A 27,746-nucleotide genomic window follows, 5' to 3' on the forward strand; every position below is an offset into this window, starting at 1 on the left:
CATCAGCAATTGTAGCATAGCAAACAATACTAATATTTACGCATTAGTCAGGAGAGTAAAGAGAAAAAAAAAACCCACTTACACTTCTGAATATAAAATTTTAATAAGAATCAAAATGTGCAACAGATTTATATATGCAGTTACTGCTTTAAGACACAAAAACAATCCAAGAACGATTCATACGAACTTATGAAAAACATCTCAAATACAAAAAACAATCCCCACCCTCCCAAATAGCCTAGCCCCCCCCCCCCCCCCCCGTCTCTGAAAATGATAGGGGTCCATTCTCTTTTTAAAACGTCCTTCGCAGCCCACTGCCCACTCCCTTTCCCATGCCTCCAGAACTGCTGAAGTAGCCACCTCTACCCCGACCTGCAAAGCAACACACGAAATGAAATTTTTTAATCCTTTGTTTTGGCTACAAAGTTAAGACATGGGAATGAAACTAGTAGTTTCAGGGAGTAATTCTATGGGTGAGAAACAATTAGTTTTATTTATTGTTTTTTAAATATACCACGTTGGTAACACATCTGCTTCTAAGAACATGCTCGTAAGCTCATCTACCAAAACCTTTTTCATGGGAGCTGAATGTGCACAATACTGCTCTGCACAGCTTCATTCTGAACTGCAAACAGCTTGAGTTTTTAAGCAAGGTTTCACTGTAATGTGCACTGCTCTTTAGCATAGATTGCTGATATTATATTACATAGTTAATTATTGAAAAAACACAATTTTTGATAGCTTACCTTACTGGGTTATTGTAAAAAAGGGACATTGAGTATTGAACTTTCAAAGGGCACGATTGTATTCCATTCACAGCTCTCAAAACTTTCTAATACATTTTAGTAAGGTTAGTGTCTCTGTGTTATAATTCTTGGAGAGACCTCTGATATTTGTGTTCAAAATGGTGCCAAGAGATAACCGTTACAATTTGTTTTTTCCTTTTTCATAGAGAATTTTGAGACTTTAATCATCCCAAGAACTAAGCTCTTGCATATCCAAATGCACCACATTTTAGGAATAAACCACTATCTTTGATTTTTAAGACTAAAACTTAAGAGCTAGGAGTCCATATTTTGCCCCCAGGTACGGTGAAGCCCTTTAAATAGATTTTGCCGGTTTATTTAATGTATTACTAAAATTAGACTTGCATTAGAAATATACATTATAGTTACCCATTTTAGAACCAACACTAGACGTTGAATTCAGAAACAGCTCAATGTAACGATGCTCTAAAGTAAAGAGAAAAAAACACATTTTAAATGATGCATTAAATCTGAATAAAAGAATAAAATGATACATTAAAATCGATTATGCCATGAACACCCCTAAACACACTACTAATAACAGAATACTGTAGTCAAATTTATATAAAACCAGGATGTGCAACTGTGAGAAGAACATGGCATTTATATTGTTAAAGTTGTACTATTAGTAGAAGTTCATATCTGTAGACACCACAAATTATCACACAATGTAAGACAGCAGTTACAATACCAGCTAACATGAAAGAGTGAATGTTAAAAATGTTACATTTTATCAGAATATGCCCACATTTAAGCAGTGGCAGACGAGGCATGTAGACCTTTTTTTTGCCATGAAATTAATTTATCAAATTCTAAGTCAATCTGAACAGTTGGAAGATTTAGCATGACGCCAACTTAAGAAAGCCCATCTCAGAGCTAGATGTAGAAATTAACCAGTCTGATGCAGCCATGTTCAAAATTAAGGACATTATTCGTGCTTAGCTTGGGACAGACAGACACTTTCCTGATGTTTCTAACAGCTGTGTGGACTTACAGTACGCATAGATTAAAAAAAACATCCCTTTGGATTCCATTCCAGGATTTAATGAGGATTTTTAATTGAATGTCATTACAGAGGGTATAAAAGTATTCACTTTATGTGTATAGGTAAAAGGTAACAAACTATTTACCAATGTAATTGGAACTCTGTCAACACAAAATATCATTTATTACTTCTGAATACATACGCATGCGATTTTTGTCTTTAGACATGGCGGATACAGCGTCTTCATGTGTTGCAAATTCCACATCTGCCTCACCAGTGGATTTGCCATTGGGTCCCACATCAACATGCAGTCTTACAGGATTTAATGGAGAGAAAAACTACAAGAGAATATATAGCTATATTAGATCCAAGACACTTCACTACATCAAGCACAAATAATGGACTTCTGTAAACAGCGTGATGCAACTTCTAGGTTTGAAACTTAATATCATTTTTCCCAGCATTTTCAAGCAAATCGTTCTATTTGGGTCTTGCTAATGAGCTGATAAGTAACCTGCCATTATATATTCATTTTCAAAATATTCAAGTGTTGGTACTCATTGTTATAGGTTCATTTACCTACAACATATATATTTTACTAGAGCCACTTATCTGTTTGCTGCCCTCCTATATGTCCAGCATTTTCCCTTAAAATGATAATGGAGAAAACCATCTGAATAGTATGTTTTGAAAAAAAAATACTAATAAAACTAAGCATCTAATGCCTGTAATACTATACATAAGCCTCTAAATCAGACATTGTGTAACAGTGAAGGGGGTAGTTAAAGCAGTTCCTATAAGTCCACAGAGGACAATTAAGGATTCTTAAAGAAGCTGAACCAGGTGCAGTAAATAGACTATTAACCAGAGAGAGCACTCTGCCCAGAAGAGAAAACCTATTTGTAGAGAGAATCTTATTTACTTAACAGGTTTTTGTATTTTTTGACAGGGTGAGTAAGCTTCTTTTTCTGAAGGTACTAACCAAATAATTGATCAAGTGTCACGAGAACTAGCTCTTCACAGAGAACATGAATAAAGCTGTTTTCAGTTAGCAAGTGTGGATGGCGCACTGCAAAGGCTCACAGAAAAGTCTGTTGTAAAGCCTGTTCTGATTTAGAATACTATTACTAAAGCCTTTTTTGTTTGTTTGTTTGTTTTAACCCCAATGTGAAATTTCAATGTGCACTGACATTTGTTTGTAGGGTTACATAACTTTATTCTTTATACAGAGATTGAGAGCATGTAGCGTGTTTTACAAAATATGCAAAATGAACGTTTTAAAATAAAGCAAGTTAAAATAACAGTAATAGGTCAAAGGAGTGTTTATTTAATAAGATTGTGTAGGTTTGGTGCTCATATTACTATTGTATTTATAGATTTGGTACCAAATGAATGCATCATTTACTTACATGAGCAATGTCTCTTTCTGTGGCTCGAAAAGGAAGCCCTCTCATGTGCACAAAGTGGCCACTGTGAACACCAGAACTGGCATCTCCTCCTCCACCATAACCATGACCAACACCTGGCAAAGAGACATATTTAGACATAAGGGAGTGGTGGGCTGTGTATTCCTAATGGGAAACAACTAGTATATTCAAAGTAAAACAGGCTGCAATGTGGATCTACAGTACATGCCAGCTCACAGCACAGTCCAGCTGGAAATCTGTATCAGGATAGTGTTATCTATTGAATTACAGTAAAACCTGTCTAATCCAGTCTCTACATACCTACATTCTGTACAATCTGGCACCATTTTTGGGTCCCGACCAAATCCCAATTGAAATGAAAGGTGCGATACCCTCTACAATCCGGAACCTGTCTATTCTGGAGCCCAGCATGATTTTTAAGTCTCTTCTGCCTAAAATCAATGGAATCTGATTGCAATTCCTAGCAGGTTTTATCAGAATTTGAGTTCTCTAGATATATTAAATTGCTCACTAATGTGCAAACAAGCTAATTACAGGCAGCTGCAACTCATCCTTCATTAAGAATGGGCTCACATAATCTTGAAGCTCTTGGTCTTTATCATCTGGAAACCAAAAAGGCCTCAGACTAAATTAGGTCACGGTTACGGTGTAAGATTACGAGCCGTTTAAAAAAAAAAAAAAAAAAAAAGGCCACTGGATCATTCCTCACATAGCAATGTGTATTTGAAAACGGCAATATTTGTCAATTTAGATGATGAGGCTGTCTTTCTTTTCATAAACACCATGAAATAAACACAAACAGCTGGTGTAAAATAATGACAGACATTTTTAAACCACATTTTTATTGGTGTTTGATTAATACAATCTTTCATGGTTTAGCCTTCTGTGCTCACTGTCAGGAAGCAGACCTTGTGTATTGTATGTTCACCAGTTTAAGCATGCTTCAGCTACCCATAGTGCTGACTGCATACAGAAGACAACATAACACATTCAACTTCAATTTAGTTAATAGATGAACTTACCTCGGCCTCTTGCAGTCCTCATCCTGTCATCGAACATACCATTGCCAAAGCAGAAATTACTGTAGCCATTGAAGTTGTCAAGTCCACCATAACCTAGAAGGTAACTTAGTTTTACCTAATAATCTTTCAAATCATGTTTTTTATATATACCTTTCAATACTACTGTGTAGAGATCATGTCAGCTACATTATCATAGACAAATAAGAGGTTTATTTGATACATAGGTCAAGGTCTGGTAATACTTTTAGCAAGCCAGAAACTAAATAAGGTAATGTTGAATTAATTTACAATCCATGTAGTGTAAAAAACATATACTGGACTCTGCTGTGAAGACACTCCTAATTAAGCAATCGTCCCATTCCAACTTTAGACTGAAAGTCACATTTTCCATTCCAGAATAATTCAGCGTAATGCTGTTCATAATTCGCTCCCGTAAGTCAATGCTCACCCCTGACCTTTGTCTGGATTCTAACTCTACACCACTGGGGTGTTCACACAGGAGAATCCAGTATTTATTTTTTCATTTGAAAATCTGATAGCCAGGTAGACTCAGATCAAAACAAAAGTCTGTCTCTTAGACTTGTGGGTAATGTACATTATTCTAGGTATATAAAACATAACTGATGATTTCGGGCTAAGCTGTCGTGGGTGGCCTGGAATTTTCTTAGCAAATGACATGATCAGCTTTTTAGCCAAACAGAAGGGGAATGGATGGTAGTAACCATTAGAACATGTTAAAAATCTGTCACATACCACCACTGTATCCTCCACCAGCACGCATCTGATCTAACACACCTCCTCCTCCTCCTCTCCCGGGTCCGGGGCTGAAAATCCCTCCGCGTCCCGCCAGCGGCCTGTCATAGGGTCCAGGCCTCTGTGCCAGAATCCTCCGGGGCAGCTCGGAATACACCTGGATTTCATTCCGGCTGCTCTTGAATATTTCAATGTACCTAAGTGTGAGTTGACAGGCCAAGATTTAAGATCACTTTTTTCTTAAAAAGAACCATTGTTTGGGGATAAAAATACTGAGACTCAATATGTTTGACAAAAGTTTATTCTAAAACGATGCGAAACATATACATTTAAAATATGAATTCATAAGCCCACAACTGTTTTTGAAAACCTAAGAAAACTAGCTTGACTGAAAAGTGAATCTGGAAATCAGATAGAAAGACATTCTCAATTTGTGGTTTACATCTTTATTTCACTTGAGTATTCTTACAAAATGCATAATATATATAGTGTAATTATATATATATATATATATATATATATATATATATATATATATATATATATATATAAACTCACCATGTGTTCTAGAAAATAAAATGTCTCATTCTGTGACAACACATAACACTCAGTACACTGCTCCAACTTTTTTTTTTATTATTATTTTGTGTGTCCAATTATTTTACCCAGATTTTCTCACCAATTTAGAATGTCCAATTATTTTTTCCCACCCACAGAGCTCAGGAGAACTGAAGGTTCAGTGGGCGTCCTCCCTTCCCACGACCAAGCCATTTCCCTCTTTTATTACACCCAGGAACTCAAGAGCAGATGTCAACAAGCTACCAGCCTCTGGAAGACAAAGGCCAGCCCTGCAGGTGTCCGCCTGAACTCACCGGGCGCCTGGCTAGCAGGGTCCGCTGTAGCACCACTGAAGACAAACAGTCCTGCTGGTTTTGCCTCCCTAACCCACGGGAGCGCCAAAGCCAATGCGACACTCCCTTCAGAATCCCCAGCGAAGACCAGCCAGGATGCGAACCTGCGCTCCCCTGACTGTATGACTCACCCAGCACACCACACTGCTGTTCTTTTACCAGGTGAGCCACTCGGGGACCCTCACTGGTCCAGCTGTTTTCATGAAACTTGCTACCTGGGGTGATTTTTGCTGGAAAATTCCAAATATCCAATTAATTTCACTTGAACCGAGATAATGTAAAGATACTAAGATGTGGAGAACAAGAAAAAAAAAAACACACACTTTGCAACAGTTAGATGTAATACGAGTTGCGATTAATCTTCTGTTAACATAGGCCCTTGCATTTTGGCTGATCGGCCGATCAATAAATCAATTATTTGTCTAGGTCGGTAGATAGATAGATTATATATATATATATATATATATATATATATATATATATATATATATATATATATATATATATATATATATATACACACACACACACACACACACACAGTACTGTGCAAAAGTTTTAGGCAGGTGTGAAAAAATGCTGTAAAGTAAGAATGCTTTCAAAAATAGACATGTTAATAGATTATATTTATCAATTAACTAAATGCAAAGTGAGTGAACAGAAGAAAAATCTACATCAAATCAATATTTGGTGTGACCACCCTTTGCCTTCAAAACAGCATTAATTCTTCTAGGTACACTTGCACAAAGTCAGGGATTTTGTAGGCATATAGTCAGGTGTATGATTAAACAATTATACCAAACAGGTGCTAATGATCATCAATTCAATATGTAGGTTGAAACACAATCATTAACTGAAACAGAAACAGCTGTGTAGGAGGAATAAAACTGGGTGAGGAACAGCCAAACTCAGCTAAGAAGGTGAGGTTGCTGAAGACAGTTTACTGTCAAAAGTCATACACCATGGCAAGACTGAGCACAGCAACAAGACACAAGGTCTCTCCCAGGCAGAAATTTCAAGGCAGACAGGGGTTTCCAGATGTGCTGTCCAGGCTCTTTTGAAGAAGCACAAAGAAACGGGCAACGTTGAGGACCGTAGACGCAGTGGTCGGCCAAGGAAACTTACTACAGCAGATGAAAGACACATCATGCTTACTTCCCTTCGCAATCGGAAGATGTCCAGGAGTGCCATCAGCTCAGAATAGGCAGAAAACAGTGGGACCCTGGTACACCCATCTACTGTCCGGAGAAGTCTGGTCAGAAGTGGCCTTCATGGAAGACTTGCGGCCAAAAAGCCATACCTCCGACGTGGAAACAAGGCCAAGCGACTCAACTATGCACGAAAACACAGGAACTGGGGTGCAGAAAAATGGCAGCAGGTGCTCTGGACTGAGGAGTCAAAATTTGAAATATTTGGCTGGAGCAGAAGGCAGTTTGTTCGCCGAAGGGCTGGAGAGCGGTACACGAATGAGTGTCTGCAGGCAACAGTGAAGCATGGTGGAGGTTCCTTGCAAGTTTGGGGCTGCATTTCTGCAAATGGAGTTGGGGATTTGGTCAGAATTAATGGTCTCCTCAATGCTGAGAAGTACAGGCAGATACTTATCCATCATGCAATACCATCAGGGAGGCATCTGATTGTCCCCAAATTTATTCTGCAGCATGACAACGACCCCAAACATACAGCGAAAGTCATTAAGAACTATCTTCAGCGTAAAGAAGAACAAGGAGTCCTGGAAGTGATGGTATGGCCCCCACAGAGCCCTGATTTCAACATCATCGATTCTGTCTGGGATTACATGAAGAGAGAGAAGCAACTGAGGCTGCCTAAATCCACAGAAGAACTGTGGTTAGTTCTAAGATGTTTGGGCCAACCTACCTGCCGAGTTCCTTCAAAAACTGTGTGCAAGTGTACCTAGAAGAATTGATGCTGTTTTGAAGGCAAACGGTGGTCACACCAAATACTGATTTGATGTAGATTTTTCTGCTGTTCACTCACTTTGCATTTTGTTAATTGATAAATATAAACTATTATCATGTCTATTTTTGAAAGCATTCTTACTTTACAGCATTTTTTCACACCTGCCTAAAACTTTTGCACAGTACTGTATATATATATATATAAGACACAGCAAAAAGCCCAGATATGGTGGGAGTAGGATCGACAGTGAATTTCTTAAAGTGTTTACTTAGTTTAATTTGAAAAATAAGTGTGTGCAACGATGCGCTTAAACCAGTACCTTTTGTGTGCCTTTCTGCCTGATCCTACCAAACACTTGGCCTGTTCAGACCAGCTCTACCTGATTGGTATTTTATTTTCTTATGATACTGAAAGCAAAATTGTGTCAAATTTTGGGGGGGGGGGGTAACAGACCTGTTATCGAACTGTCTGTTACAGGTTAAGTGGTCGTTTAAATAATCAAATGTATTAAAATAAACATTTATCTAACACATCTAAATGCACTATGCTGACTTTCTTAGGAGCTGTGCTCCAGGTTAAAAGGTGTGTATTGCTCCATTTAAATCAATAGGTTTAATTATTTTTTATTCGTTCACTCGTGTCCGGTGTGCATACTCTTTTACCAGTAACAGCAGTGGTTTGTAGGATATGTAGTTTTTAAAGCCTTGGGCTACAATCTTAGGGACACACAGCGATAAAAACAATTGCATGAGTTCAAACTTATCCCAAAAAAAAACCTTGTTTTTATATTTCTGATGAGTTTATATTTGTAGCTGGCAATTTAAAATTTGTGATCCATTTTTGAGGTTGTGAAAGCATGTGCTTGTAAAACAAAGTGGTCACACTGTAGAGCTCTGCACAATTTGGAGTTTTCCAATTAAAATGCACCCCAATAACGACTTTCATAAGATTTGTCATGATCTGTCACAGAAGGACCTTGATGCAGACATTTATCTGTGGTAGATAAACAAACCTGAGGTTGTAAGAAAAAATAAAATAAAAAAAATAAAAAAAGTTAAAAATGATGATGATGCAGCCCTCTCTCATTTAACTCCCTCAATAATCTATGGTGTAACAAACTGCAAGTAATTCCAGTAAATTGTTAAAAACACTTTTCTACTGTGCATGTTAATTATATAAAAAAAAGTTTGTTTGACACCCCCCAACCCCCCCCCCCCCCCCACCCAGTATTAATTATACCCTTAATTACCAGCCCAGTATTTCCATCCCCACCTGTGCCCTATCCTTTCCTTGTGTTTCCCCAGTGCTTTTTCTGCTATCTCCTTTGAAGCAAACTGCACGAAGGCTTCCCCTGTGCTTCTCCCCTGGTAGTCCACCGGCAATGTTATCCCATTTGGCACGATTTTCAACCCTTTAACCCAAGGACAAATAACCCCGTCAATGTTAAAAGCCGAGACATTCCCATCTTTAGAAACACTTTAAGCAGGCTACTACATTTCCCAAACACCACTAATACTTCTACACATCTCAAATCAGTTTCCACTACTGCATGTACATCCAAGGTTATTAAAAACCACTGGCCTTCAAAGTGCTAGAGAAACCCCCGCAGTGTTTGCAAGAAACACATTGCTGAGCTGTATCCTGTGTTGTCCATTTAGTAGCAATATATCTTTCAACATTATCCCAATTATTCTGAGATTTGTATTTGCATATATAAGGTGAATCAACTAGGGAATTACATTGTTTTCAACTTTTACTTGCAAAGCGTTTCTTGGAAACACAGCACAGCGTCCAGTAACACTTTAAACCATATCAGTTTATTTCTATATATTTTTTTCTAAACATATTAAACTCACCAATGTGGAAAATATTTAACTTAATACACATCACAAATGATACTAAAACAGTCTTCAACTATTCCAAATGTTTTTTTTTTTTGTTTTTTTTTAATGGAATATTTTTGAATGGGCCGCTTAACATGCGTAAACTAGAACTTGTTGATTTACATGAGTGAAAACTTTGACATCAGTAATGAACCCGTTCAAAAGGTCCAGCTGTTTAGAGAACATTTTGAAAGGGCAGGTACCTGAAAAGAACTGAACAATCTCTTCCTTGCTGCAGCCAAAGGGGAGCCCTCGGAGCCGCACCAGACACCCACTACAACTGTCATAATCATTTGGACCGCACCGCTGTAACACCCAGTCCAGCTCGCTGCTGTTTGACTTAAAGACTGAAGACAAAAAAAAAAACACACACTTTTGGCTTTTTTTGCATTCCATATTAACAGGTGTAAATAAATAAAAGCCTTTTGTTGTAAATGCTTTACAAATCCTAACAGTATCTCATGTACCATTGTATTATATATACTAGCAGAATAATACTTGTAGCCAACAAAGTAGTATATTTCATTGATATGACCACAGGTAAAACAACGTGGCATTGAAATGGTTAACTTGTACTTAACAACACTGATAACAACTGAGAGAATTAACCTACAGCTGTGTCCCAAAGGTCATTTATCTGCTTATTAGCTCCGATATCAATCTGGTCCTGTCTGTGTTATCAACTTGCTTATCTGGGGTGTGGACAGCCAGTTCGTTGTTGCCACTAATTTTGCCAAAAAAAGTATATATATTTGTAATATAAAAATAAAATAAAAAAGCCATTAAACACACAGCATATATATATTATACTACTGTAGATATATGGTCCTTTTATATAGGTAATTTTTACGTTTGACTGTCCGAGTTTATAAGCAACGATTTCTATAAATTTTGAATTTTACACTATTGTTTTATGAATGCAACTCTATTTTTAATAGCTTACCCTCAATATACCTATGCCCCATGTATTTGCGATCCTTCGCTAGTGCAATTTTGAGGTCTTCTGCTGTCTCCAGTTCAATAAAAGCTTCTCCACTTGGCCGTCCTTCTTTAGAAAAAGTAAAACTCACTCCATTTATCCCACCGACAATACTGCAATCTGTAGAGAGAAAGACATTATACATTGTGTGTTTTCAATACTGATCAAGAACTAAAACTACAGGAATGGGATGCATCCAATAAACGTTTACCATGTACATTGTGATTGAACAAGGTAAGATGTACAGGAATTACTGCGTTAGCTCTACAGTATATACTTTAAAGGAGAATAAGGACCGATGGGTCTTATTCAGAGGAGTCAGATGTACATACTTGAGAAAAATCCTGCAACTTCTTCCTGTGTGCAAGACCAAGGCAAGCCACGGATGCGCACCACAAACCCTTCATCATGCAAAGGCATTTCTTCTGCTTCTCCACAGCAACTGTTAAAAGTATAAATCAATTAGAAAATGTAATTCAGTGTTCTGTAGCAGAGATTACAAATCCATGCTCTCATACTGTACATGTTATCCAGAGTGAATGTGGGTTATATCAAGTCTGTTTACAAGCTAACCTGCACACAGTGGCTATCATTTAAAAAGATACAGTATGATCCTATCTTGGTTTCTATCATTGACCTTTTGATGTATAAGTGACAATATTCTTGTAGTGGTTGGACCGGTGTTCCAAATGAAAACGTGAATTGTCAAAATCATGAGATCATATTTTAGAATCCAACCACTTCAGTGTAGAATCTAATCACTTCAGTGGGGTGGGTGGGTGAGTGTATAGCCTAATTATCCAAGATGCACAAAAGTTTTTAGATGAATAAAACTTTGTAATTTACTTATTTATATAATGCCAAAGTAATTCATATAAATTTAGCCACAAGCGTTGTAATAAAACCACCTGAAATAATTTATACACTTCTACATAGCAAGTATACTGCAGCATTCACCAAAACTTGCTAAAATATGCAAGTGATCTTTTGTTTTTGATAACAAATGATAATGTATACGACACAGCACCACTGTGTACGATATGTAAAAAATGTAAATACTACAATTCGGCCTAAATAAAAAAAAAAACATCATTATCCGTGTGCGCCAAATACTCCAATAGAAATCATCACTTTCGGTAAACGCAAAGAAACACAACGGCCAATTTACAGTACCCTTCTTTTTATATAGAGTATCTTGATATTAAAAGCAAATGATTAGTTCCTCACCTCCTCGCACAAGAGCCAAGCTAGAAACGATGTATTTAACGCTTACTCTCGCGAGAGGCTGTGCTACTGGGTTCCGGTCACCAGTCAATGACGCTCAGACGGCCATGTTGGGTTTGGGTACAACCAACATTGACACTTGTACCGATTTTTAAATATTTAAGCTATAGTATTTTTTTTGTTTTCTTGTTTTTGTTTTCACCCTGTATTTTTCCACAATCCACTAATAGTTTGGTTTGCTTCCTTATCAGACTGAGAATACACGCTGCTGTACTATTACATTACATAAAATTTTTTTATTATTATTATTATTATTATTATTATTATTATTATTATTATTAATAATAATAATAATAATAATAATAATAATAATAATAATAATAATAATAAATAATAATAATGGACTGAATGTTATATACATACACAAACATTTTAAAATGATCCCAGGGATACAATGGAGATGAAGAGGTATATTTTTACATCATAGATGCACCCATGTTGCTACCTTCAATAGAGAATTGTCCAGGATGAACACTGACAGCTGATCTGCACCCATCAAATTTTGCTACCTTCAATAAAGATTATCCAAGTATGCTATGCTGCTATATTTTAGCCTTCTATCAATTGGTAGACCCAGAACAATTGCCAAAATACTGCTTTACATTTTCACAACATGCAGGTTTTAGTATATATGGGAAATATATGGATTTATAATTATTATTATTATTATTATTTTTATTATTATTATTATTATTATTATTATTAATAATAATAATAATAATAATAATAATAATAATAATAATACAGCTATTTGCCTGGTGTGAGTTCTGATACTATTTGATGTTGACATTAGTTTGAAAATGAGTAATGTTAATTTTAGTTATGCCATATCATTTTTAGAATCTTTTTAAACTACTCTCTATAAACAAAAAACGGTTATGGCTATAGATTATAATTTTGGTACAGATATCAGATTTTGACCATGAAAAATGTGCAGGTTATACATGTGGTATTTTGCTGCCGGTAGTAAATTTTGATTTAGAAGTAAAAATTTACTTTGCTCCGGCTGCGATATAAAAAATAGAATTTTTTGGTGACATGTATATTATGTTCAGAAAGCATTATTCATAATAAATGTGTATTATCGTGTTGGCAAAATTAAATTTGTACGATTACCAATGCAAATGTGCAACGCTTTCAAATTGACATAATTAATACATTAAATAAACAATGATAATCAGAGGAATGTTAACTGAAACGAATATCCGAATCTTAACCTGTCAACAGAAGTACAGTCATCATCTCATACTACTGATATCTCAGGATCATTCAACAGTAAAAATGCCATAGATGTCACCTTGTGGCCAAAACTAAAACTACAGTAGAAATATCAGAAGAGTGCAGATCCTGGGTTTTATTTCCCAAAATTTTACAATAAATAAATAAATAAATAAGATTTCATAAAGTCTCGTTATCAACGATTTGGAAACAGGTAGAATTTGCTAGTTTAAATTAGGAAGGGAATTATACAATTATTTGTATTGTTAAATTGGACTGTTATTAATAGCCTATTGGTATTTAATTAATGTATGCTAAAACTTGCACTTGTTACAAATTATGAAAAAAAGTGTTTTGGTGAAATTGTGTGTGTGTGTTTTTTTTAGTATATATTAAATATGAATATTTATGTTTTAATGCACTTTAGCTTTAAATATAGGTGTGTCTACATGGCTGTTGGTTATCCAATTGCAACACATGGCTTTGTCAGTGAAATATTAACTTTGTACTTAAACTAGCGGTGACATTTGTACAGGACGTTACTTAGAAGTAGCCTAAACATGCAGATTCCTGTATTCACTGTTGATGCCTTTACAAACAAACCCTTTTGTGGCAACCCTGCAGCTGTCTGTTTGATTGAAGACGTAAGTATTGTGAACAACTGTTTTATAATGCGATGCTTTCATTTACAATGAATGAGTACTACATTATTCTGCCTATACACGCATCAATTATGCAAGAAAAGAAAAATGCTGCTTTCGAATTACCGCAGAATTTTGAAATCCAGAGAGGTACAGTGTAAGCATATTTAAAAACACGGCAAACCATAGTATACATTCAACGGAGGCTATACAACGCGGAAACTGCAAAATTAACTTGCACATTTACCGTGTTAAATTTACATCATTATTCTTATTATTATTTATTTCTTAGCAGACGCCCTTATCCAGGGCGACTTACAATTGTTACAAGATATCACATTATACATTATTTTACATACAATTACCCATATATACAGTTGGGTTTTTACTGGAGCAATCTAGGTAAAGTACCTTGCTCAAGGGTACAACAGCAGTGTCCCCCACTGGGGATTCAACCCACAACCCTCCGGTCCAGAGTCCAAAGCCCTAACCACTACTCCACACTGCTGCCCTCATCATGGTAGCAACACAGTTCAAACACATTGGTTTACAGTTGGTTTAATAAACCCGAATAAATTAACGTGAACTTTAAACTTAATTTAAATATAACTAAGTCAGTATCATTGATATGGAATAACACAGACAGTACATGGTTCTTAAAATGTGTGATTACTGGGAAGGGCAACATTGCAGTTCTGATAACAGTGCCTTTTCAATCGGTGCAGTGGATCTAATACCTCAATACTACCTGGATAGTATAAACAAGTACCTTGTTATATATAGGCTTCTATATCGTAGGTATGCTATCTCTCTCTCTCTCTCTCTCTCTCTCTCTCTCTCTCTCTCTCTCTCTCTCTCTCTCTCTCTCTCTATATATATATATTTCTTTTCTTGCTCTGTCTAAATGAAAATGGTGTAATGTAATGGTGTAATGTGCTAGCTCTATCTCGTTTGTATATTATGTTAGTTAAGTATGTTTAGTTAATTAACTATCTACGAACTTTATATATTGAAAACATTTGACTAGTCAGTAGCACAGGCCCTCTGACTGACCAGCAATAATAACAAAGTGCTTTACTGTTGTTACGGATTCACCTATTGATAAACGACAAAGCGTGTTGCAGGGTCTTTTTGTTACTGGAACAAAAGCCAGTAACATTTTCTTTGGCGCGAGACATTTGCTGAGTGTCCAAAACGAGAATTACAGCTACAGTATGTCGAGCACAGGCTGAGTTGCTTGGCTTTTTTGAAAAATAATTTCCTTTGGTTTCGTTTCAGGAATTGCAGGATGACATTTGCCAAAAGATCAGTTCTGAAATGAATTTATCAGAGACAGCATACATTAAGAAGCTGAATTCTAAGGATACGTTTAGCTCAGGTAATGCTTTATATACACAGTATGTTGGAACTGACCAAAAGCATAGAAAAAGTGGAAAATTACAAAAAGGGGACCTTTTGCATGTGATTTATATACAAAAGAGCAGAGTTAAAGAGGACACTGTTAGAATTAACAGTCCCAAATTTAGGGTATGAATGAGTTTAGATTTCACCTCATAAAAGTTTCCCATAGTAAAAGCATAGCCATGTGTATAATGCATGGTAAAGCCAGTGTTGTGGTATAGTGCATTCACACATTACTGTAAACCGATTCTGTTTTTCAGTAACTGTAATGGGTCCCTTTTCAGACAGGTAATGAAATGTGGCAATGCAAATCATTGTACCTGAAAAAATGTACCTTTAAAAATGGACTATGGGTAAGACATAACAAGGAAATCATAAAATGCTTCAGCAGTGCAAGTCAAACCTTGCATGTCATGTTGTGAGCACAATTTTTCTGTCATCTTCCTTGACAGTGGCATCAGGAGGTAAGGATAGCTAATACTTCAAAGAAAATTTCAAGCTGCAGCCTGACCAAATCTCTGTAATGTAGTAAATAAGTTAAGTTTTAACTAGTTCCAGTAACTGTAAAATTAGTTTTTAAAAGTAACTTCCCAAATACTGGTTGCCAGGACAACACTTTTGTTTGATCATTTTTTTCCAATTTATATTTTATTACCTTTTATTTTTAAAATACAAATCTCATTACAATACATATTCTGCAAATATGTAATCAAAACATATTAAAGTATTACATTAGTGATTCACAAATGTCAGTCGACAGACACATATTTATCTGATATACTCCAGGTATACATTACATTTAAAAGAGAGAAAAAGTGGTCAAAATACAAAAGGTACAATACCAATGGGTAGTTCTTACATATACAGGTATAGTATAAGTCTAATGTCTAAAAATAGCAGTCCAATAATCATTAAGCTTGCTGTAACTCCATAACATATGTAAAAAAGTTCCTTTTCCCAGAGTCACATCTCCAGCACTCGTCAGCCTGTTTCAAACCATACTTTAATAATCTGACAGGAGTATAATGAATTCTATTTAAAATTTTGTATTGAATTGATCTCAATTTGGCATTGAGTGAAGAACATTTTATATTCTTATTGCTCCTATTTCAGGATGATGCCATTATTGGAATTGTTAATTCTATCTCCCATTTGGACTTTAAACTAATATTATTATATGACAAATTATCTTTAATTATTTTGTAAAATTTGGATACAAAACCTCGTGAATTCAATGGATTTGATAAAAACATCTCCAGTTTAGTCAAATTCGGACAGCGATATTGCAGGATTAAATCGGCTAAAAAAATTTTTATATGTTGGTAAATTCTCGTTTCTACACTTGGGATATGGGATATTAAAGAAGAAAATACATTTTCTTCAAATAAATGAGCTTAAATCGTGGTTTCCTATTATACAAAATATTTGGGTTATTCCAGCGTGCTGAACTGAATTAAATCATGCTGAAGTCTTTTAAAAGATGGGCTGATCTTTTGAAAATGATGTGCAAATCTAACAATAGAGTTACCCTGCAAAGCAGCTGGAGGGCCATGTAACAATAAGTCTTTTAAACTGTAGGGGAAGGCAATATTTTCAACAATTTACACCCATGTTGGGGGGAATATTTGATTTTACATACCAATCTCTAAGAGGCCTCATTTGATAAACTAAATAATACCAATATGGATTAGAAATATTCATAACCTCTTTATTATGACTATTATACAGTTTATTGATATTAATCCTTGCTTTCTTATAGTCCCATATAAATTTACTGAAAAGCACATTAATCTGTTTAAAATAAGAGAATGGAATATGAATTTGAAGCATGACCAGCAGGTATGCCACCATCAGCATATCTGACATTTTGATGGTTTCTGTTCTGCCCCATAAGGACAATGGTAATTTACTCCAGGACTGTAATTTAACCAAAATCTTATCAATTAGTGGCGTCACATTAAATTGAACAGTATCTTTGATATTTTTAGAAATTTTAATCCCCAAATATTTAATACCTTGTGCAGGCTACCTGAATAGATAGTTTTGATATTCAGTACTTAAACAATTTTTAGACAGGGGAATAGCTTCTGATTTTAACCAATTTACTTTATATCCTGAAACATGAGTGTATTGATTTATTACATCCATAAGGCATGGAAGAGAGGAACGGCGGTTCTTGCAAGTAACTCGGATGTCATCTGCATATAGCATTACTATACTCTTCATATCTTTACAACCAATTCCCTGGATAACTTCTGTTTGACGAATTCATTCTGCTAAAGTTTCGATTGCTATATTAAATAAAAGAAGTGAAATGGGACAACCTTGTCTAGTTCCTCTGTGTAGATTAAATGGGCTGGAGAGAACATTGCCAGTATTAACTGTTGCAGATGGAGATGAATATATCGTCTTTATCCAATTCACAAAATAATCTCCAAAACCCATCCTTACTAAAGTATTGCACAGAAATGTCCAGAGGTTGTGGGCGCTCAACTGGACAATAAGAGGTTGTGGGCGATCCCCTTCCTGAGGTTTTAGCACCAAAGAGCGATGGGCACGTTCAATTTCCATTGGCCTTTCTGTTTCCAAAACATCTACACCAAACAATTCACATAAAAGTTGTCTTACATATTCTGAACAATTATTCCCTTCAAGTCCTTCGGCCACTCCAATAATCCTGATGTTATTACGTCTGGAACGGTTCTCCAAGTCCTGCATTTCGTCGTTTTTTTTGTTGCCCCAGACCTGAATTCCTTCACTTTCAAGACAAAACATGGTATCTTCCAGTTTTGATATTCGGTCTTCTGTACCGGAAACCCTTTTCTCAATCCCTGTTATATGCAGCTTCTGTTGTGCCTTTGTTAAGCTCTGCAGCATCTGTTTAATGTCACTGAATTCACGCATTATAAGTGACTGACGGCTAGCATCTGCGTCTCCAACTTGGCTTCTTGTTTGTGAATCTAACTTTGCTTTTTTCTTTGCAGAGGTTGGAATTTTTGACTCGTTGAGTTTCGAAGTGTTATTAGTATCCATTATACAACTATTAATCACACTTTAGTACAGTGTATAGGAGTTTATTAGGATTAAATGTAAAAAATAAATAAAATTAGAGTCTAGGAGATAGACCTTCTGACTTACATCTTCCCCACAGCAAGCATCGCGTGACTCATTTTGTTTGATAATTAACTGATGGTGAAAACAGAATGTCTTTAAAAAGTGGACATAAATATTCTACAATTTAGTAGTTGCTGTTTTTCAGGTAGGCATTTAAATATTTAGGAACATTTGTTGTATAATAATTTGAGAATTACCAATTTTTAATGTGACAATGCTATTTTTTCTACTTTAATAAATGTTTAAATTGTGAGATCTATTTTTAGTCTGTGAAATGCCATAAAATGCATTTTTTTACAGTAAGAAAAAGAAAGCCCTAATTTTAAATACAGTAGTTTGGCTTAGAGTGTATTGGTGATTTGGTTCATTGATAAGGTTACCTGTCCACGACTAACACTGTGTTCCTCTATGGAAGCTTCCCGCTTTGGGCTGAGGTGGTTTACACCAACAAGAGAGGTTCCACTCTGCGGACATGCAACCTTAGCATCAGCAGCTGTGTTGTTCTACATACAAAGTAAGAGGATTTGTTTAATTTGTTTGATCTACAGTATGCCATTATATATGATGGTTAAGTTAGTTGGCATATTAATTCTGCAGAAGGGAAAAAAAAGACTTGGCAGATTGAAGCCATAATTCTACGAGTCATACCTCACATGAAACTGATTGTAGCTAAAAATCAATATTCCATACCTCTTCCTAGTTGTGCACGTCCAGTCGCTGTATAGGTCTCCAATGTGCAGTTTTAAATGTAACATGTTATTTAATTTTTGAAACATGTTTTAAATGTACTACACTTGTTTTCAGATAGTGTTGCACTTGCTTGAACTTCTTTCCAACCAGCTGCTTTCCCTATTGACTGACATGCATTCAGTCTTTGACATGCTTTGAGCCTGAACAAACTTCTGAGGCAAAATGACACAGGAAGTGCAACACATATCCACTCAAAACATTTCTTGTTCTTAAGACTTTTGTATGACCCTAATAATCTGTATTCATAAAACCATTTTTAAAAATGTATTTTAAAAACAGAAAATTCGAACTCATCTCTCACATTTGAAACTCTGAGTGGAGAGCTGTATGCCAGACTGTCCGGTGACCATATCGTCTTAGATTTCCCAATGCATACATCAACACCACAGGTGAGTGTTACAAACATATATATTTTACATTTTGACCTCAGTTTTAAACTTAAACTGCATTCCCTGCCTCAACATGGCTTCCCATGTACCCGCATGGACCTCTCAGAACTACATTTCCCATCATCCTCCTGCTCACGTACACCCACCTTACGTAAACAGTTGTAGCAACACATGGGAACATGTAGCACAATCAAAGAAAAAGGTCCTTATGTACCCTTTAAGCCTACACAAATATGTACTAACTGTACTATTAAAACCCTTTTCACTTTATCATTCTTTAGTGGAGATAGACTTAGGATAGAGGGAAGGAGACACTTCTTTACACAGAGTGGTGAGGGTAGTGAATGGGTTCCCTAGCCATGTTGATAGAGAATCACTTGGATCCTTTAAGACCCAGCTTGACAAATGTGAGATCAATCAGCTAACCAGATGAGCTTAGATGGGCCGAATGACCTCCTCTCATTCATATATGTATATTTCTTATGTTCTCATGTTCATTCGAACAGTGAAACGATTCTAAAGGTAGAACACTGCAGAGCAGATCTCTTTAAAAGTGTTTGTATTGGAACCGTATTTATTTTTAACTTGCCAGCTACAGAACTTCGGTAGGTCATTACTGTCATGTTTCTGTGACCACAGTATAAAACACTGTAGAACTATAACAACCAAGCATGCTGTCAAGCTCTAGTAGAATTCATATTTGGGTTTTATTTGATTTCCCCTCCTCTCAACAGGATCCCCAGGAAGTTAAAGAACTGATTAAAGTGAGTTTTGGATATAGGAACAGACATCTTGCACAGTGATTCACATCACTGTACTCCTTGAATACATTTCTATAAACCCATGTCTGTCCAGTACCTGTAAGTAATAGAAGGAAGATGGCTAATAGTTCACACTTTTTGGTCACGCTTTACATAAACTGAGCATTAAATGAACAGGAACAGAGTACTTAAGAAGGTAATTATATATTATTTTTGCCAGTAATAACTCGTTAAACTTATGTTAAGGTTTGTAATAAACTTTGTTTGTCTGACACCAGTATCTGCATGTCTAATTCTGACTAGAAACATAAGCGTAGCTGCTATATTCTATTAAATGATTTTTGACAATATTAAAACACCCGTTTGAACTGAATGCTCCCGACAGCCAAAGCTAGGCACATTTTTATGTTGATCATGGTAGTAAATTCTTTTAAGGTTAGAAATTGACAACTTCACTTTAAAAATAAAAATAAAAAAAGAATGAAAGAGACATCTCATCTGGCCTTTTGTTAAAAGACAGCTGTGGGTGACCTTGCTATTCAAGATGTTCGCTACTCCAGTGCAACAAAGAAACTTCTTGTACGTCTGTGTGACACTTATAACAGGTAAGAGAAACTTTGTCCAACAAACTTTATATTGTGTCCCTGGAGAGAGTCCAACGAAGAGCAAGACGACTATGTTCTTGCATATTTGTATCTGTGGTATTGGTATCAGTCTAAATAATATCTATCATTTTACTCAAATGTCAGTTTCTCAAAGTATCCGGTATGGTGCATTTTTAGACTTTCTGGACTTGATTAGGCTGTGACATTTTTACTATATCTCGTTTTAAAATCTTTCTTGCATTCATTCAAATGTATTCAGATCCAACAACAGAATGACAAAGAAGAGATGTCCCCATGTTTTTCAAAAGTGCTTTGCTGTAAAAACTCAGTGTTGTCCACAGATATAATGCTTGTTCCGTGGAAAGAGCCACAATATGTTCATCCTATCTGGGTTCTGGCAGTGAAAGGTTAAAAACATAGTTGAGAATGTATTAGGAGCCTTGGCTTCTGCAATGGAAACACTTCACTGAAGGGAGGGTATCAATTCTGAAATTAACAATGAAGGCTTGGCTAGTAACAGTTTTTTTCAGGTCTGTGCTGGAGAGCCTGAAGCCAGATACTGAATCTCTGATGAAAAGTGACAGCACAGGAAAGGTGGCAGGACTGATAATCACGTTGAAAGGAAATCAAAATGGCAACTATGACTTTTACTGCAGATATTTTTCTCCGTGGAATGGTATTCCAGAGGATCCCGTCACAGGTGAGTTAAATTTAGAAAGGACCAAGTTTTCTTAGAGATTTGCTCCTTTGTCCAAATGAAATGGTGAAGGATCCAGAACAGGTTGTGAAGGATATGAGGTCCATGGATATTAATACACCCTACGTGAACCATTGGGACAACATGGGGGATCCAAACTGATGCATAGAAAATATTTCCTCTGTTTTGAAGGGAAGGTGCACCAGTTTACAATGCATTTGCAAATCTCTATAGAAACTTTGGTCCTTTGGTGTTTGAATTAATGGTCATGGTAAATAAGTAACTAAAAACTAACCTTCTGCCCCCTGCCTAACATGTGAAAACTTTGGGCTAGATTTAATAGTTGAATAATCTTGTGCCAAAGTGCACTTTGCAACATTTTTTTGTGAAAGATGAAATGGAATCTGTTGATGCAGAACTGGTAACAACTTAGGCACACTTTTGAGTTTCCAAAAATGTACATTGTAATTTTACATTGTAGCTAACATTACTGAAGCAGTTTTACTTTAAAATCACACTCACCACATGAATTCTGTTGCGATATGCTACGTCAGTAGTCACTGTGTGCGGATTAATAAATGCATGTCGATACAGTGCTTTAGAAAAGTCTAATGCAATCCTTCTCCTCTAGGGTCTGCACACACAGTGTTGGGCAGCTATTGGTCAGAGCAACTAGGAAAAAAAGAGATGCTTTGTAAGTATTATTCAGGTTTAACCCCTTTACTGTTACATGCTATTTTTTTCTATTAAAAGAACAGAAAAAAAAAGTTTATGAATGAGAGGAAGCCATTCAGCCCATCAACGTTACCAGTAAAGCAGGGATAGAAATAAGACTCCTATTGCATAGCAGTTTCCAGGTTTTACCATCAGCTTGATAAGCCACTGTGCATAGTAACACCCTCAGGTATGTCTTAATAAACTCATAATAAAACCAGGAATGGATCAAGCTGTCAATGCAATGGGAGTCTTATTGCCATCCCTGGTAAGACACGCTGTCTAAACTGTAAATTGTATTTGTTGGCCACTTGTTATGCAATGTATTTTATATTTCACAATTCAACATTTATCTACAAGTCTGATTTTGAAGAAAAGCTAAAAGAAAAAACAGAGTCAACTAGGTTTACAGTATCTTACCTGAATTCGATCCCATGTTCCCTTCCCTAATACTGACAGCAGCTCTTCCTTTGTGAGTGCAGCCTGTCAGTGCTCTCGTCGAGGAGGACAGCTGAAGATCTCAGTGAGGGGCGATGGGAGAGTGGACATGGCTGGGCAGACCGTGACCGTGCTGAGTGGGAACCTCATGCTATAAACACCTGAATGGAATGAACATTGCCTAAATAATAATAAAACAATGTGGTCAGATGCATAGAGTACTTCAGTTTGCTCCTTATCAACCAAGCCAAACCTCTCCAGTACATCACCCTGACTTCAAATTGGCTCAGGAAGTGAAACATTTCAAAAGGGTGCTGCTGTTCGATATAGTGGAGTTATGTACGTCACAGTTTAGTTTTACTTATCTAGAGTAAAGTGTATCCAATTGTTATAAAAACTTGGTTAGGACATTCTTTAGCAGTAGTTATTGAGCGTGTCAGACTATGGAGGGGTTAAGTATATCAACATATCACACTTTTATAGTATCTAGGGAACCATTTTTCATATTTTGGAGAGGATCAGAATCTGGGTATATATTAAAAGGACCTGTCTGTCTGTCCATATACCACAGTTACATTTTTATATGGATGTAGGTCAGCGGTTCCCAACCTGTTGAGTAAACTCCAGGTGATCCGTGAGTAAACTCCAGGTGGTCCGCAAACAACTCCCAGAATTTGGTTATGCAGTTCTTGCAAAAAACTATTTCTACAGAATCACCCGTTGTGCAACTACAATATATTACAAAGAAACACAAACAGCTTTAACCACATTACATACAATTCTAAGCTATGTATGTAGTCTGCATTTTCCCCATTTATCAGTTTTCTTTTATTACAGGTGTGTTTATATAAATGATTATATATTTCAGCTCCCTTTCAATACCAAGCATCGCCTTCAAAGCCACCATTAATGAAACAGCTTTCCAATGTCAAATAAATACTAACTAAATAACTTGCACATTATAAAGCCACATTTGTCTTGTCAAAAATACAGACTTCTTTTTTTAACCCGCATTATTAAAAAACCTACTAGTATTCACGTAAATGCACATCTTTCTAATCTGTGATTCTACTGCTTGTTTACACGTAATCTGGTTTCCTAACTAGGCTGGAATGACAATTAAAAATAAATAAATACATTTAAAAGTTTAAGTACTTTTCTTTTTCAACATTATAAAATATGTGCTAGTGTTGCCAGGAAAAGGAATATCCCTACAGTATTTCCATATTATACATTTTTAGAGAGGTTAGCAGCATACAATAATAGAAGTTAATGCAAAACAAAATTAGGCTATATTTGTTACTTGACTTGTGAACTGTACCTAGTGTGAATGCTCGATTTCACATCCATGTTACATATGGGTTTATTCAACCAGGTTTAATCTCACAAGACTATGCCAAAACGAAATTCTACTTCAAATTGCTTCCCACCACCTCGTCTTCTGGTGTTTTTTTATAAGTACATCGACCAAAGTTGGCGACTCAGTGCAGTAAATTGCGTTAGAAATGTTGCGGTGACTAGCACTGGTATTTACATTTACATGTACTGGATCCGAGGACGACCCAAAACACCAGTGAGTTATTTGTCAGGCGGTTTTATCAAACGAAACTTAAACCTGCAAAATTGAAACGCAATTGATCTACAAAGTATTCACAATGTGAATAAAAATAACGTTTTTAAACAAAAGAAATAGGAACTTTGCCTTCAGCAACTTTCAATGCGTAAAATGACAACATTGAACTGGTAATGAAGAGTAAAGCCCAGGGATCTCATGGTTAGTTACGTTTTATAAATACCAAGGTGGTCCCACAAAAAGGTTGGGAAACACTGATGTAGGCCATGGTGTGGAATGTATGTTACTAATTTCTCACGTAGAGTAATATCTTTATTACTTAAAATATCTAATGCAGGAACATTATTTATATTTACACAAAATCTCTCCCACTCACTTTCATAAACAAAAAAATAACGAATGAAATATCATAAAACATCAATTACGTGAAAATTTCTTTATTCGCAGTGGCTCGTTCAAGTATAGAAAATACAACAAACAAATTGTAAGTACATAAATATCTTTAACAAACAACATTTAAAAACAGAATTCTCTTAAAATAAAATCCAGTTGAAATGACAGAACATTGTTCACAAAATGATGAACTTTAAAATCAGAAGTAACCCTACTAACGCTGCCCATTTCGCTTGATTTCTGAATAGTTCTGAACAGAGGTAATGGATGATCATGCATCTAAGAAAAAAAAGAAAAACAGCTTAAACAACTGGCTTACTGTGTTCCCAGAAAGATAGTTTGACATCAGGTCAAAACACTTTCAGAAGTACCCTGCATATCAGGAAGAAAAAAAAAAATCCCAGACTGCTAGACCAATCTCTGGTTTCTTCACAGCTGTTAACTTCACAGTCGAAACAGAACTGTTGGGGTTATCGTGGAGGTAATGGTGTGTGCTCCATACGGGTCCTGTGGAGTACAACTGTTCTGCTTGTGTGTGCTCAAATGACTTGGCTTGTTTGCAAGTTCAGTACCTGCTGTAAGGCTTCAAAACTGCCTTGCCTACCTTTATTGTTTTTAGTTTAACTTTGTTAGTTTCTAATGAGTTTCCTTCATTATGAAAACTAACTGCCGATACACTAAACTTAAAAGGGACACTTCTGGGCACAGGGTGTCCCTTTAAGTTTAGGACTTAACATCAGACTGCATTTGTAAAGTGTGATAAGCTCTAAGTTTGGAAATGTCTCTCAGTCTAGAACACTATTTATTGGCTGTTCCAACATACTGTTGTTTCACATCAACATCATAAAGACAAGGTAACAGCTTGTTGGAAAAAAAAAATGGAACGTGCACTTTTCTTTACGTTATCATGAGGAGGAAAATAACTTAAAGTTGGAGTTAAAGTCAATACAATTTAATTTGTATGGTTTTCAAACAGTGAGCTTATTTATGTGTTATTTAAAAATGTATGCAACTGTATGGGTTCATAATTGAAATCAGTGAACATTTTTCAATTACTGATTCCATTTGGGTTTTGCATGAAAGCAACTGCCTTGTCCTATACATATAAACTCCAGTAAACAAAACAGACAAAATCCCAAGGGTCATCTCAGACAAACATAACTAAGTAACATAGTAATGAATTTAGCATTCCATTTTGAAGATTATGATGAAAAATGTGTTTGTAGGTAACAAAATTTAATGACTTTTACCTGTTAGGAACATCCATTCACTATGCAGGGTTTCTAATATAGTTTTGAAAGAAACATAGCAGGGATGTAAATGAGACTCCCATTGCGTAGCAGTTTGAGCCATTTGAGTTTAATGAGACACACCTGAGTGTTTGTTACCGATACACTGACTAATCAAGCTCGTAGTAAAACCTGGAATGGATAAAACTGCTATGCAATAGGAGTCTTATTTCCATCTCTGCACATGTATTATCATATTAAAACAGGACATCTATCACTGTACCACACCAGGTTAAAAGACAGCTCTGGTTCCATGCTCTCAGGAAGTCTGGTAAGGTTTCACTTCCTGATTTCACCTCAGCAGTGTCTTCTGGGTCAAAGCATGTCACTGGCTGAAAGCATGTCAGCCAATAGGGGAAGCAGGTGGTTGGTTAATGAGAACAAAATCCCGCTGAAGGGGTGGTGACAATTTCACTCTTCAGGTAAAATGACCAAGGAAGTGCTATACTACCTGAAAGGATAACCTACAGAGATTTCTTTAAACTGGTGTAGTACCACACAAATGTGCTTTACAAAACTGCACATGCGAGACCTATATAAGAAATACAAGTGCATAGAAGGTCAGATTTATGAAGTTACTTTGTTCTCTACCACTTGAGCTTACCAATATACTTGCTTAAAACAGTACTCAATTCTGACCCATTAAAACACACTAAATAAGCAAAGACACTGTTTAAAAACCTGCAAACTGGCATACTATTTAACTTTCTTTAGATACATACAAAATACAATAAAACTGTCTAAAACAGCCGACAGCCTATCAACAGATTGAAATGTGTAAATCAAAGCTGTCCAAAACCTAATAATTAAGAAAATAACATAAAAAGGTATAACAATTATTCATTTGTTTGTAATTGTGGTTTTTTTTGGTTTGTTTTTTTTAAACACAGCAGCAAATGTATCTATTTGACTAACACCATTAAAGCAGCCCATTGAAAACGTATTACTGAGGTATAAAAAGGTTTGAACAGAACTGACAATCCCAGTCAGTGTGTACCATTATCAACAGGTCAAACTGTACGGGAAACCTTTTCACAGTAGATCTTCACATTAAAGGGTCACATGACTGAAGGTTTCATGCGCTCCTTTTGGAAGCTGGAAAATGTTGGCTTTTGTTAAGGAAAATAACAACTTTGAAAAATAAAAATAAAAGCTGGAGTCTTATTCAATCTTAAAACGGCAATGCAAAATACTGAAATCATTATAAATGATGCCTAAGTCGCCCTGGGTAAGCGCGTCTGCTAAGAAATAAATAATAATAAATTTGCCTTACGAGGTAATATTGGCTTGGATTCTATACAATCATGAATCAGTACCTTGGCCATAGATTGAACTTCCTAATGCGTCACATTTAGCATGAATGACATTCATTAAAAAAGCAAATGCTCTTACGATAATTCAATATTGACACCACCATACTGGAATTGAAAAAAAAAGTTCCAGATTTTCCCTGATGAAACACCCCTGAAAGGAAAGCCAATAAAAATCTATTGCTGCAGCCATAGTCTGGCTAAGAGAACACCCTCGGGAAGCAAGTGAAGTGTTCTTATAGTGTTCTCTAAGACGGAGTTAGCCACCAGTCACAATATATACAAATGTATTACTTGTCATGACGCACATGCATCAACATATGAAATGAACTGAATAAGTAAAAGCAAAACAAGTGTGTGTTAATAATAATAATAATAATAATAATAATAATAATAATAATAATAAAAAAAAGAAACAGACAAACTTATATTAATAAAACTAAAGCAAAACACGGTCAAAAATCTTAAATCGCTATGTACTATGGA

General features: G+C 35.9%; 2 protein-coding genes across 3 annotated transcripts; one reads left to right on the forward strand and one right to left on the reverse strand.

The window, feature by feature from the left end:
* Positions 1-256: 256 nt before the first annotated feature.
* Positions 257-11,973, reverse strand: LOC117417827 (heterogeneous nuclear ribonucleoprotein H3-like). Its single transcript, XM_034030187.3, has 11 exons — positions 11,911-11,973; positions 11,016-11,125; positions 10,648-10,803; positions 9,908-10,051; positions 9,094-9,232; positions 4,994-5,190; positions 4,241-4,333; positions 3,201-3,313; positions 1,994-2,129; positions 1,176-1,232; positions 257-372 (listed from the first exon to the last, which is right to left on the reverse strand). The coding sequence occupies exons 2-11, from the start codon at positions 11,101-11,103 to the stop codon at positions 293-295; spliced, it is 1,203 nt and encodes a 400-aa protein (XP_033886078.2). The 5' UTR covers positions 11,104-11,125; positions 11,911-11,973; the 3' UTR covers positions 257-292.
* A 1,715-nt stretch (positions 11,974-13,688) lies between these two features.
* On the forward strand, positions 13,689-23,846 carry pbld (phenazine biosynthesis like protein domain containing). 2 transcript variants are annotated; one of them, XM_034030469.3, is made up of 9 exons: positions 13,689-13,829; positions 15,105-15,204; positions 18,757-18,855; positions 19,371-19,480; positions 20,215-20,244; positions 20,758-20,846; positions 21,377-21,546; positions 22,175-22,237; positions 22,740-23,846. In XM_034030469.3, exons 1-9 carry the CDS (start codon positions 13,746-13,748, stop codon positions 22,850-22,852), a joined length of 858 nt encoding a protein of 285 aa, XP_033886360.2. In that variant the 5' UTR covers positions 13,689-13,745; the 3' UTR covers positions 22,853-23,846. The 2 variants fall into 2 exon arrangements, with proteins under 2 accessions (XP_033886360.2, XP_058891747.1); XM_059035764.1 differs by having other exon boundaries at positions 22,717-22,909.
* The last annotated feature ends 3,900 nt before the right edge of the window (positions 23,847-27,746 follow it).

The sequence above is a fragment of the Acipenser ruthenus genome, chromosome 13 (genome assembly GCF_902713425.1).
Source record: "Acipenser ruthenus chromosome 13, fAciRut3.2 maternal haplotype, whole genome shotgun sequence".
NCBI classification, from domain to species: Eukaryota; Metazoa; Chordata; class Actinopteri; order Acipenseriformes; family Acipenseridae; genus Acipenser; species Acipenser ruthenus.